The sequence below is a fragment of the Dermacentor silvarum genome, chromosome 10 (assembly GCF_013339745.2).
Source record: "Dermacentor silvarum isolate Dsil-2018 chromosome 10, BIME_Dsil_1.4, whole genome shotgun sequence".
NCBI lineage: Eukaryota > Metazoa > Arthropoda > Arachnida > Ixodida > Ixodidae > Dermacentor > Dermacentor silvarum.
In genome coordinates this window covers 53848267-53862879 of record NC_051163.1, presented here as the reverse complement: position 1 = coordinate 53862879, position 14613 = coordinate 53848267, and the positions used below count along the sequence as shown (strand labels likewise).

General features: G+C 49.2%; 1 protein-coding gene across 6 annotated transcripts in view; it reads left to right on the top strand.

Annotated features, from left to right (window-relative positions):
• The window catches only part of LOC119431325 (uncharacterized), a 179698-nt gene that overhangs the window by 34356 nt on the left and 130729 nt on the right, over positions 1-14613 (top strand). For 2 of the 6 annotated variants that reach the window (XM_049657474.1, XM_049657480.1), the window contains exon 1: positions 9889-10255. The exons of 3 other annotated variants lie outside the window; for them this stretch is intronic. In XM_049657474.1, the coding sequence (XP_049513431.1) occupies positions 10163-10255 (93 nt within the window). In that variant the 5' untranslated portion in view covers positions 9889-10162. Of the gene's footprint in view, positions 1-9751; positions 10256-14613 lie in introns of those variants that run through there. One more of the 6 variants, XM_049657473.1, reaches the window with a different exon arrangement.

Sequence of the window (14613 nt, the reverse complement as noted above, 5' to 3'; positions counted from 1 at the left end):
AGTTTCAGTATGAAGGGCATTTGAAAGGCATGCTTTGGCTCTTGTGACAAATACTTCATCTTGCAGCAGTTTCTCATTAAACTTCCATAGGAACCAGTTAAACTTCACAACCTTTCGTTTTTCGCCAATGGTAACCGTTACCAAACAATGGTCACTAAAACTAAGGTGTTGTGTTTCATAAGAGGAGCATAGTGGTACAAACTTCGCCGGTATGTATATTCTATCTAGCCTCGCATGGGAGTCACCTTGAAAATGTGTATATCGTGCTTGGCCATCTCGTGTCATGACATAACCAATGTCCTCAAGCTCTCTCTCAATCACAATTGCACTCAAAAGCTCAGCGCTTCTATCGCGCACATTGAGACCCGTTGTTTTGTCCTCAGCTCTACAGACGCAATTAAAGTCCCCTAGAACCACAATATTTCGTTCTGTTTTCAAAAACCCTTCAGCATACCTGAAAAAAATTTCACGTTCATGCATTTTGTTTGGTGCGTAAATGCACACAGCACGCCACTGTAATCCAGAAAAAACAAAATCACATGCAACCAGTCTCCCACTATCGCAGGCGGACACTTTTTCAACAACCGCGATGCTATTGCGAATAAAAATGACGCAGCCTCCTGACCGTCCAACAGCGTGGCAAACACATATATTGTATCTAGAGCGAAAAATTTGAACCATTTGTTCTGTTTGCTCCTCACTTTCAATTTTTGTTTCTTGTACAGCCAGAAGGTCAACGTCATTTTCCAAAAGAGTGCGACTAATCTGACATTGCCTCCTGCGCGAACACAGTCCTCTCACATTCAATGTCGCAACGCGAAGGCTAGATTGAAAGTTAGTCGCCATTTCATGGAGTTTGCTTGGCCAGGCGTCCTACTCACATCGCAACAGTGGGTTTCTTGGCATCCTCGTTGAAGTCGTCTGGAACGTCACCTCCGCTAGTGCGGAGGCGTTGTAGGGTTCACCCTACGGTCAGGCGGCAACTTTGGCTTCGGTTGAACCGAAGACCGCCGCCCAGTCGACGCCTTCGTTGGAGGCTCGCCGGTGCCGGACGCACTCGCTTTCCCTATGTTGTCGGAGTCTTCGTAAGGCCGCTTTGCAGCGACGCTTCCGGTCGTGAGCATCTCGGCGTCCGTTACCTCCTGGTCGGCGTCTTGCGCTACTGACAATGACGTGTTTGCGGCCTTCGATTCTGCGTCATCTGTTGTAGTCTCTGGCATCGTTTCCGATGCTGCAGCCGAGGGCTCGGCACCACCATTCGCTTCCTGAACAGCTCCTGAAGAAGCTTCAGGGGGCGTTGCAGCAGTCTTCGCGCCGTCGTTGTATTCCCTGCTAGCTTCTTCGGCGTCTGCGGCGTCCATCAGGTGTTCTGACACAACGTCGCTACGGAGTGGGCCTGTAACGCTGGCATAAGAACGCACGCACTGGGAGTCATCGTGGCCGAAGCGCCGACAGATCCCACATCGTGGAACGCGGCACTCTCGTCGGATGTGTCCGGTGCCACGGCATCGGAGGCCACTACAACACCGATTCATGAGTTAATGCATCCATTACACGTGTTCGCACAGACTTAGCGCGTGAATTTAAACAGTTCGATAATGATAAATAATTTGGTATAAAAGAAGACCGTCCCAGACTTTTAGAAGAGCTCACCGCCAATTTCTGCGACACCGGCCGGTTTTGCAGAGTTTAATTGCAACGTTGATAATTAACTATCACCTTTAAGACGTTAGCACTCACTCTATACAGGTTTCACCAATATGCGCACGAGGTTCTAGTTTTGTGTCATCTACGGTTGATACTGATTCGGTATTTTCTTTTTGTCTTCGTCAATGACTTCTTTTCCTTGCCCGCACACTTATGTGTTCATTGCACCGATTGTCTGATCGCGCCCACTACATTGCCGCTCATCGATTCAAGCGCGCCGACGCTAATGCGCGATGCGAGAGAGAGAGAGAGAGAGAAAGAGAGAGAGAGAGAAAGAGTGTGTGTGTGTGTGTGTATTGTTTGCTCATTGTCGCATGCCATTTCTGCTCATTCACTGGACAATCATCTACCATCTTTATCACTGCGCAGAAAGGCTTTTCCCTTATGCGCATTTCATAAAGTAGAGAGAGAGATATAAGTTTAATGATGCGAAATGCAGAGAGGTCGGCCTGAGGTAAATTCCTCTAGCCAGCTACTCTGCGTTGGGGGAAGGGGAAGAGGGAAAAAAAGAGGGAAGAAAAAGGCGCATGATGGGTGACGATGATGAGAGAAGGAGGATATGAAACATATGGCAAGCACTTTGGCATGCTCAAAGCCTACAGTCCAGGCCCGTACTTTTTAAAAAGTTCAGTAGCGCCTGCATGGCCTTGAAACTTGATTGAGTGTCTGGCCAAGGGCCTAAAATAACGTCCTCCGACAACGGTGGGCTGTCGAGACGCGTAAGGTCATTATTTAACCTTTGACGCTCTTGCACGTACCTAGGGCAGTCACAAAGCACATGACCTATAGTCTCTTTGACATTGCACAATTCACAGTCTGGAGACTCGGTGCGTCGCATGAGGTGTACGTACCCGCGCGTAAACGCTACCCCCAGCCTTAGTCTGTGCTTCATAAAGTATTTCATCGTCATATCCTTAGCAGTGAGCTCATTCTAGCACCTATACTTATCTATAATCTCGAGTTGGTCATCGTCGTAAAGTAAGAGGTACTTTTTGTCCCACAAACAGGTTTTAGGGGCGAAGCTCCGTAAAGCGGCACCCGTTCGTCCCTCGTCGTAGTAGTAGTGTGTAACCAGTTTGAGAAAAATGAGAAAAAAAATTCCGAAGTTGTGTCCGTAGCGCGGAATCGAACCAGGGACCCCTCGCTTCCGAGCGCGCGGCGTTAGCCCACTACGCCACGAAGCACACATAGACACAAGCACCACGATGGCAATAAATACCCAACATTAACGAAAGGCCGCGTTTCTAGCGCGTTTCTAACGCGTTTGTGCTAGCGCGTTACGGCCCGTGTAAGAAGCTGGTGTAAGACGCTGTGGCCTCTCCGCCTTACCTTCAACGCGTTTCGAACGCGCTGCCCAAGGCGGTGGCAAGTCAAGTTCAAGTCGAGGAGCGTTTATGAATACGGGGGGTATACTCTCTCAGCAGTCATGTGATGGCGTCGGCAAACGCGGTGCACGTTCCGGCATGTGTAAATGGCTGCGTAAGACGCTGTGGCCGCTCCCCCTTACTAGAGAGTACTGCACGTCTCTAACGCGTTTGTGCTAGCGTCCCCTTAAGCGGGAGATCCGATGATTCCCTCCGGAGCTTCGCCCACTCATCATCATTCACCCCGTGGATATGCTGTGATTTTTTTATAGTCATTTATTCCCCATACAACAAACGACTGGAACCACCTTCCTGACGTTATCGTGTCAATCGAAGACAGCGCACTTTTCCGCCGAACCTTGTTTGCTTTGTTTTTTAACACGAAAGTGTTTTATGCCGGGGTCCACCAAACTTCACTGACGTATTTCCGTCACGGAAATACGTCAGCTCACAATGTACACGAACATAATACAAAGAAAGAAAGCAGAAGAAAAAGTTCCACAAACATGCAAAATTTGGGAATTGAACCCACGACCTCTCGGTCCGCGACGATAGATCGCCGAGCGTTTAACCCATTGCGCCACAAACACATTTGCAGAGAGCTACGCAGACGCGCCTTATATATCTAACACTCCTCCGTGTACCCGCGCTCTTGCTCGGGGCGGTGCCGCCGCCTACGAGCAGAAAAGAGAAGTACTGCATTATGACACTAACGCTATAGTGCCTAGAATATACTTACTAGTGTGCCGACCGCGGGCTTTCCGGTGGCACGGAGAATGATGCCTTCCGCCGGCGGCCACCAGACGGCGATAGCCGTACGGACCGTGCTATGCCGAGCGGCGTCTCTAGCCAACGCGCGCGTGTGCGACAGACGCCAATGGGCTGTCCCAGCCCGTTTCGTTCTGCGGAGCGTTGGTTGAGGTGCAAAGCGTAATCGAAAGAATATGATTTCGTTGCACTTACAAACGATCGTATGCACAGTTATCATTATAACGCTACACGATACGGGGTGTTTCTGTGAGAAATACCAATAAATAAATACGTGGTCTCCGAAGAAGTGTAACTTTTTTCCACAGTAAACTATTATATGCGAGACATGTCCACAAATGCTAAATTCGCACCAAGTTGTATCTAATTACCATAAATTAAATTAATTACCATAAATGACGGTATTTAAACAGGGCACATTTTCATGGGCGACATGCCGTCGACTAATTTTGAAGGAGCGCTCAATGTAGCAATTACTAAAGTGTTTCTCACAAGCGACAGCTGCCAGAGTTATAGCCTTCGATCAGCCCTCTTATATTCTTCTCCCACTCGGCAAAACGTTCTGGCCAGTCAACAGGCGCGCTGAATAATCGGTATCCAGTTCTACAATATGGGACAAAACAGGGGCTGTCTTTACGCCTCGTTTTCTGCGACGACATCTCGGTTATGTCCGTGAACAGACACAAGTGCGAACCACTCGCACAGAAAAAAGTTGTCGCAGTTTCACCCGAAAGGCGAAGCATCAATTGCGATAGCAACTTAGTAGAGAGCTATACGGAGTAAGGATAGTAGTTTTATCCGCAGTACAAACTTGGACATGCAGCAGCACCGGCAACACACAGCATTGTTGTCGACGCCGTCGGCGTTTTGCCCGCGTTCGCACAAAATGCGTGCGGCGTTGGTGATTGTTGGCGGAACCTCTGATATAAATAGGCACTTGGTGCCGCAGCTAAACGTCGCCCCCCGTCCCTGCCCCCCCCCCCCCCCCCACGGCCTTTCGTGCGTCAGAAGAAGGCGCGTTTGCTCTACATATATGGTGATTGTAAAGGAGGAAAGAGACGCCTACTTCTGCAGCCCTTAAGCGAGCACGGCGCAGAACGCGCGTTTGTTCTCCGCCGTGCGTTCACTCCCCGTGAAAGCGCGCGTCCCTCGCGCCCTTTCACTCGCACATACAGCGTTCGGCGGCGCGCGGCGACGATTTCATCTCCATTGACGTCATACGGAACCTCACGGCGACGGCGACGGCAACGGCGACGGCAGAAATCTGCTTTGGAGTGTCCATATAATTGCTATCGCAATAAAAGAAACCCAGCAATGACATGCGGAGGCACCACATGCTACTTGCTCGAAAGCTACAACGCGCCGCAACCGACTGCGCTTACGAACGCGCATCCGAAGTGCACCCGAAGCGCAAGTGACGCGTGATGCGCCGCTCGGTTAATTAGCACGGTCCCAAACAGTGTCGCCGTCTGGGGGCCTCCGGTGGAAGGCATCACCGGCGGTGCCAGCGTCTCCCATTGGAAACGCCCGGCGGTCGGCACACTAGTAAGTATATTCTAGGCACTATACTAACGCGCACCGACAGTGAACGCTTCGGTGGTCTCAGCACTACGACGCCTCGATGCCAGCATTCGAAAGGACGCTGGCATCAAGAAGCACTACCAACGCCACCTAGGTGGCGTTCACCGTACTCAGCACAGCGGAGCGTGGCCTCCGCAATTAGCTCTGAAAATGTTTCTGAAGTTGATCGCGGAGGCTGCAATTACGACGCGCTGTACGCGCTGATTTGACTCGGTGACGATTCAGTTACGTGCTTTGTCTTGCGCGTTGTATTAGTGTGTCAGTTACGTGCTTCGTCTTTCGCGTTGTGCTAGCGTGTGCAGCGTAGTGCAGCTTCCATATGCACGACGGTTGCTCATGGTCATCGACGTTGGTAGTCGTGATGGAGGAGACGTGCCACCAGGCGTCAGCGTGGGTGCATCAACGCCTAAGGGCGCTTTAGCCACAAAACACCAATAGACATTATATATCAATGTGCAATAAACATTACACTACTTCTGTGAAGACACGTTTCACTTTCGTGTTCTATACCGATTCCTATATAAGAGGGATCAACCACATTTTTTTTCAACTGTGACCATGCACGTGGCCACATGCGCTGTATTTGCGCAAGCGCTGTCGCGCCGTATTACCTTTTGTCCATTTCAGATGTCGCTAGGTTTATATAATTTGAATGTCATAGTATTCTTGTTATTTGATTTCTTAATGATTACGTCCACTGCACATGTCGCTTGCATTATATAAATTTGTAGTAATCGTTGTTATTGTTTTTCGCATGTACCCTTCGGCCCTCTATAACGCCTTGGCCCTTGAGGGTATGTGAAATAAAAATAAATAAATAAATAAATAAATAAATAAATAAATAAATAAATAAATAAATAAATAAATAAATAAATAAATAAATAAATAAAATAAGATGTCGTGAAAAAAAGGTTGCTATATTTCGGAACATCATCAAATAAATCCGACAGTTTAGTTGGTGCCCGTAAGCCCCCCCTCTTTCCCCCTCCCCGGTCCAATTGTGGAATTGAAGGAGCTTTTAAAACGGAGGAGCAGGAGGAGGGACGAGAGATCTAGCAGCCTCAGACCGTGTGCTAACATTTCGCCAAGGCTTCCATTTCCACGAGGGGATCGCATATGGCATTCGCTGTAATGGGACCTAATGAAATCCAGTCCCGTTGTGGAGGCGTTGGCACTGAAACGATGCTTGCCTCTCCCTCAGTCTCGTGTAGTTCACATAACTCGAGTCTCCATCTTCCAAGCGACCCTTTGACCTGCTAAGGACCCCTCGCAAGAATTGTGTCGAGCACCGCGAGCCAGCTATGCCAGAGTGGAGCACTAGCGCGCGCACGTCTGCAGAATTCTAGGGTCGCCGAATTCCTGCACGGACGACCCGGTCGCAAGCACAGAAGTAGTACTGCAAGAAGGCTTGGATTTGGGGCGAGAACGGTGAAGGAGTTGACGTGCTTCACTCGTAGAAGCTGTTCTCAGGGTTTCCAGCTTTAACATCGGTCGTGCACGATAGCCAACGCGGCTTGGAATGGGACGTGGGTGTTTTGTTGTTTCCCGCAGGTACGTGGCACGATGCCACTACTCTCGTTCATCTTCTTTCAGTCGAAGCGCCACGCGAACGGGTCACTCGTGAGGGACAGCAAATACTTCGTGTTCCAAATTGAGCTATTCGCGAATGGCCCAAAGTGCCTGTTTTCTTAGCAGCTGTCTCAGCCTTAAGCTTGCTTTTGTTTGAAAGTAGTTTACAGCGTTTAGGATAAATTGCACAGCGACTTAGCCGTACGTTAGACAACGCAGCTGTTCGTTCGGTCGTTTGTTAAAGAATGAGTGAGTGAGTGAGTGAGTGATTCCCTGTGTATATGCAGGACAGTGTGAATATAGTCGGCACATAGTCACACACCAGCTATCAGGTTTTGGTTTTATCATATATATATATATATATATATATATATATATATTATGTGAGTATGTCTGTGTCACGCCGCCAAGTCATACTAGTGACAGGCAGAGCCAGTGGACGACATTGGCCGTACGTGGGCTCACTGTGGCCCTACATTGATCCTGCACATGGTTCCAGCATCTAGTGCCAACTAGGGATAAGTTTTTGTGTTTTCTAGAAACTGTACCAGTAGGCGTAATGGCGTCTTTCCTCTTACGCTTGGGTTTCTGCATGATGCATTGGTCACAGACACAGTGAAAAAGTCGCTGACGCATCAGGTGATGAATGTCCTGGTCCGTAGGATATGTCTTCAGATATTCATAAATGTCTGAATAAAGTGTTTTTGTCACGATAACCTTCCTGCTGTTTGCGGTTGCTCACGCATTTTCCAGATATACTTTAACTGTCATTCATTGCCGTAGCACCCGTGACTCCGTCGTCGTGCGCCTTCAGCTCAATCTCTTTTTTCTTCTTTTCTTATTGTTGCAGAGTCGTGGAACCGGAAGCCATGAGTGGGTGCGCGGCCGGAGACAGTCCTGAGGAAGGTGACTTCCTCCTCTTCCTCGGGCGCCGGCCCGTCCTTCCTACGGTCCAACAACGCCAGGATTCTTCTTGCGCTGCACCGACCTTCTAGCCCTACGTCACCAAAACACGTCACTTCCGCCCGCTGTGTCCCGACGGTTCTTCGTTTCCCGGACCCAAGCGTTGTCGTGGAATCGCTTCTGTCGTCTGGTCGCCTTTGTGGTTCGTTGCCAAACTCGGTTGCGACCCCCCCATCCCTTCGTCGGGTCGCAATTTTGACCTACTGTGTGTGCGACGTCGTCGCTGCGGCGTGCACGTGACCCAGAACGTCCTGACAGCGTCATTGTCACGTGACCAACCAAGCCCATTCATCGCCTGTCGTCTGTAGCTCGTGCTCGTTGGTGTTCATCATCGAGTTGTCACAGTCCGCAAACGCGTAGTCTGCGACTTTAATTCGGCTTCGCCGGATTCTCGCTGAAGTCGCCGCTCAACTTTACGTACCGATTGTATCGCACGTACTTTTGCTGTTCTGTCCATCTACGTCACGTGTCTTAGCTGTCACGTTGTGCGAAAAGCGTGATCATCGTGTTCACCTACGACCAGCTCTTTGTACGCTCTTTCATCGCCTCAAGGCTGTTACGACGCTCACTGGCAATACTGGAAACGTTTTTCGAATCAAATAACGTTGTCTTACATCTGTACCGTGAAGGTGTAAGGTGTCACTTTAGAGCGAAAACGGACATTTTATGCTTAAAGAACATCTCGTCTGTCGGTAGTCGTTAAACACCACCTTCGAGTGTCTCCTAAACCTTGTAGCGTCTTCGGGGTTTTAATACGTAATCGGGCTCTGTCCTATCACTTGGTCGTCTTGTCAATAACACATCTTAGAACTGTTGTCTCCTAACATTGACGTCATTTGTATGCTAGTCCGCTGTGAGAAAGACGGATAACATATTTGAGTGGGTGCGTCGGGAGTAAGTCAATTGACAGTGTTTGCGGACTGAATCGAAGTGCAGTTCTCCCAAAACACCCTTTTCTTTCACTTATTTATATGTTTAGAATAACCCGTTTGTCGTGTGTGTAGACACCTGCAACAACACCTCCATCCTCTTCGATTGGAACAATCGCCGTGGTTGAAGCGTCTGTGTCATTGTCTCTGACCTTGTAGCTGACCTTGACTGGGGCAGTATCTGTGAACTTGTGGCCAAGCGCTGTCGAACGAATCCTGAAGGCTCAACTTACACGCAGCGCACCTTGAACAGAAACCCGGGGCGCAGTTCGGACGATTCACCTGTGACTGGCAAACACGAAATACTGTCCTCCGTGTCGTCTGCTAAGAGTTTCGCGGGCGTCGTCTGCTAAAAGTTATCCGTGAAACATCCAGTGTGTCGGAACTCATCTGAGGACACTTCAAAGTGAGCGCGCTACCAGAAGTGCGCAGATTCCATGGTTGTGAACAAAAATGAGAGATCGCGGGTGACGTAACCGCCTCCCAGTGGTCTTCGAGAACTACTCTCATCGCTACGTACTTCATCGTACCTGTCTATAGTTTTTCTCGCGTCAAGATTCCGCTCACTTATGTGAATTCAGCGTAAGAAAACGGAAACTCAGGTTGATCATTTCAAGTGCGCTCTTACACCACTTGGCTTCGACAGCAAGCCGTGATAATCATCGAAACAATTTTTTTCTTACCGAAAGACCTCGGGGACGTCGTGTTGCTGTTGACACAAATGAAAATCCGTACCCCGAGAAATACGCTCCTGTCTGCAATAGCGCAAATTGAGATTGGCACTTTAGTCGACCATTAGATCTTTTGGGCTAAGCCTCTAGTACGTCACAGCTAAGAGGAGCTCTAGATAAAGCAAGCAACTTCAGTTAGGTCTCAACGCGTAAGTCTGAACGTCAGTTTTCTTTAAAAGTAGACTCTTTGGAAAAATCGACCCGTCGAGTTCTCCAAGTACACACGTCGACTTCGCAGAACGTTACGACTGCAGGCCAGAAGTAAGCGCTTTAGACGGAGAAGAAACGAACTGTTTCTCACGCTCAAGCCTCCTCGAATTGTCGCGTCGAATCGACCCGAAGGAGTCGTCCTACGAAGTGATCAAGCGTCGATGCGCCGGACTCTTTCTTACTGTGCACTGTGACCCTTCTGTCGATCGCCTCATTTCCCCTCCCTCTCCACGAAGTGACGTGTGCCACGGATCCGTGTCGCCTTGCGAACTACACCAGAGTGTCGTGTCGAGTCAGTGACGTCGCATTCGCTTGCTAGCGCATCGTCGCCGCCGGCGGCATGATTCCCTACTCGACATGCATGCGATTCGCGTCCCGGGACCGTCGCCGACGAAACGCTACGCAGTGGACCGTCTGCAGGAGCCAGATCGGGGTAAGTCCAGCTTTCAGTCTTTCTACGACTAGTTCAACAACATCAATAGAGTGTTGTTGATCTTTGTATACCACACACTGTGCATCTCAGGGGATTGGAGCTCTCAGAGCGGATGACGCGTGTCACAGCTGTCCCCGATTCGTCGTCGGCGCGAAGTCGATCGACGGGGTAGACAAGCTGGTTGGTCGTTCCGTACGCAAGCGAACACAGTGAAGAGAGTCAGAGTCGGGAGTAAACAAAAAAACAAGATATTTATCGGCTGATAAATACACACAGATTAATAAAATACAATAATAAAAAAAGACACAAGACAGACTGACACACCTGAGCTTAATATACACAATGATAAGGACAAATAAATACGAGCGATTAACAGTACATCTAAAAATGAAACAGTGCGAGGATCAAATACACAAGAATACACTTAACAGCATTTCACTAAACAAAGTTCAAAAGAAAACAAATGGAAACAAACGATGTCATACGCGTGGCCGGGCAGCAGCAGCAAGTCCATAAACCATGAAGTCGACGCACAAAGCTTTCCCGAAGAATGCTGGTGGCCGATCTTGTCGAGGTGGATGCGAATTGCTGGGCTGGGTTTCCCGGGAGTCTAGATCTGACGACTTCTCTCAAGCAGGTTGAGCTAACTTGAGGTGAACTACCGTGAGCTTCGTTGCAGACGCTGGTTTGACGTCTCGTACGTCAACAAGTTCCTCGGAGTTCCGACGTGGCCAGGCGGCCCAGGCGATACTGGACGGCACTAGCCCCCCAACGGCTTCTCAGCAGCGCATAGGTTCAGCTTCTAGACTAATCAGCAGGGCCCAAAACATGCGCCTAAATAGCCTCTCCTTTCCCTAGTTCCCTAGGTAGGGAAACTGCCGCTACGTAGCATTCTCCGAATTCAGCTCTCTTAGCTCCCAACAATCTTGGCCGCACTCCCACTATGGACGAAGAACCGCAGATCAGCCTCTCTCCCACTGTCAAGGGCCAAGGTTGATCCCAGCACTACCACGTGGCCGTACGCGCACACTTCGGGGCCCGTAATTCGGCGTGTCGATGTCGAATGCATTGTACGCTGCACAGTCAGGAGCCCACGTGTTTGCCGCTCGTAATTCGGCGTGTCGATGTCGAATGCATTGTACGCTGCACAGTCAGGAGCCCACGTGTTTGCCGCTCGTAATTCGGCGTGTCGTTAATCAGCGTCCAAACCATTCGAAAATATGCCGCTCCGTGACAACGCGGTAGGCGTCTGTTTATTCTTTCCTTTTTGAAGCAGCATAGGCAGTCTCTGTGTACTAACGCGCGGCAGTAGTTTATGTTTGTGGCCATAATATCATAAGATGCTTGTGGCCATAATTTCTAATTTCCACCACGAGTCTATCCTATCAATAAAGCTGTGAATCTGTGCCAGCGTTTGTAGTGTTTGCATGCATTAGTCGCCAAGAAGTGCAAGCTCACTCGCGTTTCCTGTAGACATCCTGTGGTTGTCTCAGAAGAAGTATAGAAGTCCACATCGATTGCGATAACAAATTATTAGACCGCTATACGAACTGAGGATAGTAGTTTCCTGTGCTGTATAAACTTCTATGCATTCGCTTATGATCTGAATTAACCCCCCCCCCCTCCCTTCCCCCGCACTTCCCTTGCTGCCTTGCGCGCGATGGAAAAATGGCGCGCTTCCGCCATGCCTTGCTTCCTTGAACGTGCGAGATCAAGCCACCCTCCTTCTCGGCTCACGCTTTCACTCGCACCTCACAGCATACGAAGCGAGGCCGCAATCTTATCCCACTAAGACTTTATACGGAACATCACGGCGACGGCGGATATTCTCCTGGAGTGTCTATATATAATTGCTATAGAAACAAAAAAAAACTTTGTGAGGATTATGTCAAGTTCCTCAAGCATTACACAACGCACAAAGCAACCACTTTGTAATGTTTGTCCGCTCATTCCGCGCTCTTGGAGCAAGGTGGTACCTCGGCCTAGGCCGCACCAAGGAGCTAGGTATAAAATATTGTTTTTTTGTTAAACCTCCTTGGGCCGCGCGCAGCCTGTACCGAGCGTCACCAGTAATACGGCGCGGATTTCACAAAAGTTCTCGATCGCGAAGGTCGTTTGCCATTGGCTAGTCACCTTCGAGAATAATCATGTCCAACGTCGCGATTGTCGGGCGCCTGCTGATACAGTTCCGCAGTAAGATCGTTCTCGTGGGATACGGACCCTGAAGATAAATAGACTCGCGAGAGGCTCGTTTGTTCAGGGCTCTCTCATTTTCTGCGACCAGGTCGAGGGCGCGTTTACCCAGAGCGCGAGAAACGAGTTGATTGTTCTCTCGACGCTGATCCTCTCGAAGACGAGCGGTCGGCGTACTCTTGTTTACGTAACGGCGCATGTATAGACCACCTTTCTTTTCGTTTCCCACATCACCCGCTCTCCTCCCACGCCGCTTTCTTTTCTTTTTCCTTCATTTAGCAGATTTTTGGTTTCTCCTGCATAGAACGCATGCACGCGCATGCATGCACGCACGCACGCACGCACGCATGCACACGCACGCATGCACACGCACGCACACACACACACGCACACAAACAACAACAACAACAAAAACAAAAGCGTGTTCAGTGGCGTTTTTCGTGTTGTCGAATGAAGGCGACGGTGTGTCGGCTGTTGCATCGTGGTTAGCGAAATTCTCGTTTCGTGCTTCAAAGCAAGCATATACATTTCCTGCTGCCTTGCTCACACCTCTTCATCCAGCTCGTTTTCCTCTTTCTCTCTTTCTTCTCCTTTGTTTACCCACTGTCTGCTGTCACGCTTGCTTGCTGGCTACCTAATATAAATTTTTTTTTCTTTCTCGAGCGCACTTTCTTGCTGTATTCTGTGAGGCGCGATACTTAATTGCCACTGGAGCGTTGTAAACAAACTGTTAGTTGTTTTCGCCGCCAAAAAAAGCCCCTTTCTTGTTGTTGCCGTTGTTGGCGAAGCTCCGCTCTATACAGTCATGTTTACCTCCGTGTTTACGATGGCGCCGGTAACGGCGGCTCCTTAAACTTCTGAAGCAGCCGCTTCCGGTTTATTTTGAAAGGTTTCTGCGTCTACGTGTTTGTTCCGCAAATACCGTGCAGCAACGTTTAGGTTAGAGCTTTCTTTCGGCTAAGCGCAGAACCAGATTTGCGTGACTTTGCGTGCTAAAGATATAATAAATTCCTGATGTTGGTCACGTGCCGGTGCCTGTCGTAATTGGACACTTGAGACGGGCCATGCAAATCCGCGTCGTGATTGGCCAACGCCATCGGAGTCGCGTCCTCGCTCGGTTGCCGTGATTGGGCTGCGCCGCGGCGTTCGCTCGTAACAGCGGTTGACCGTGTTTCGCCTGTGCCAGCCCTCTGACCAATCACGATACGACACTCAAGACATGTGCCTGTCGCGATCAGTTCTGTCATTCGTGGAGATACGCCACTGTCGACATCTTTTCGATCGCCTCTGCCATCTTTTAAAGAAGACCATATTAACAAAGAAACACTCTGAGGTAAACGTAAGTAAACTTAAGGTGAAAGGTGAGCTTCACGTTCCGCGAAATTTATTACACTAGACAACAATGTTGGATTCGAAACTGCGCGCTAGCTTCAAATTGCGGCTCACGTATGTGTTTGAAGTCTCGAAAATTTGTCTCGTAAGATTTTCTGGCGAGCCGGCAGCGTACTTCATGTCGATCGGCCGTTCGCTGTTTTTACGAACCACCCTAGCCTGTAGGAAACGCCGATTTACAGTACAGGTCGAGGTATACAAATATACAAAATAAAGTGTATATAATGTAACGATGGTCTAATCGGTATAGAAAAAAAAGGTACTGCAAGAAGTGGTCACGTTTTGTAATAGTAATCTCGTTTTGCTCGTAAAGAGCTCTAAATATTGCGGAATACGAGAGAGTCGTTAGCTGCTTAAGTCGGCTACTACATGTGTGTGCCGCCTTCTCGTCTTGTCCCTGGTCCGCATTGTGGGCCTAAACGTTCAGCACGGTCTAGAAGCATGCAACCCACCGAGAAGCCAAAACAAAAAAATATAGTAGTCTGTGGAATTTGGCCTCCCCCCATTAGACGAAGCAGACTCTATACTTTCACCTCGCCGCGCCGGTATCAGCCGAGAGCCAGGCGATAACAGCGCCTTTCGTCAATAAACCATCGCTTTCTTTTCAGCGCCCGTGACTTTCTTTCTTTCTTTCTTTCTTTCTTTATAATTGTGAACGGGGACGTGGGGTGCCAGGAGTGGGAAGTTGCCTCTCGTGAAAAGCAACGCGACTAAAAGAAAAAAAAAAAGTCGAAATAGAAACGCGGCAACCCAGGGGGTGTTGGTTATTTTCG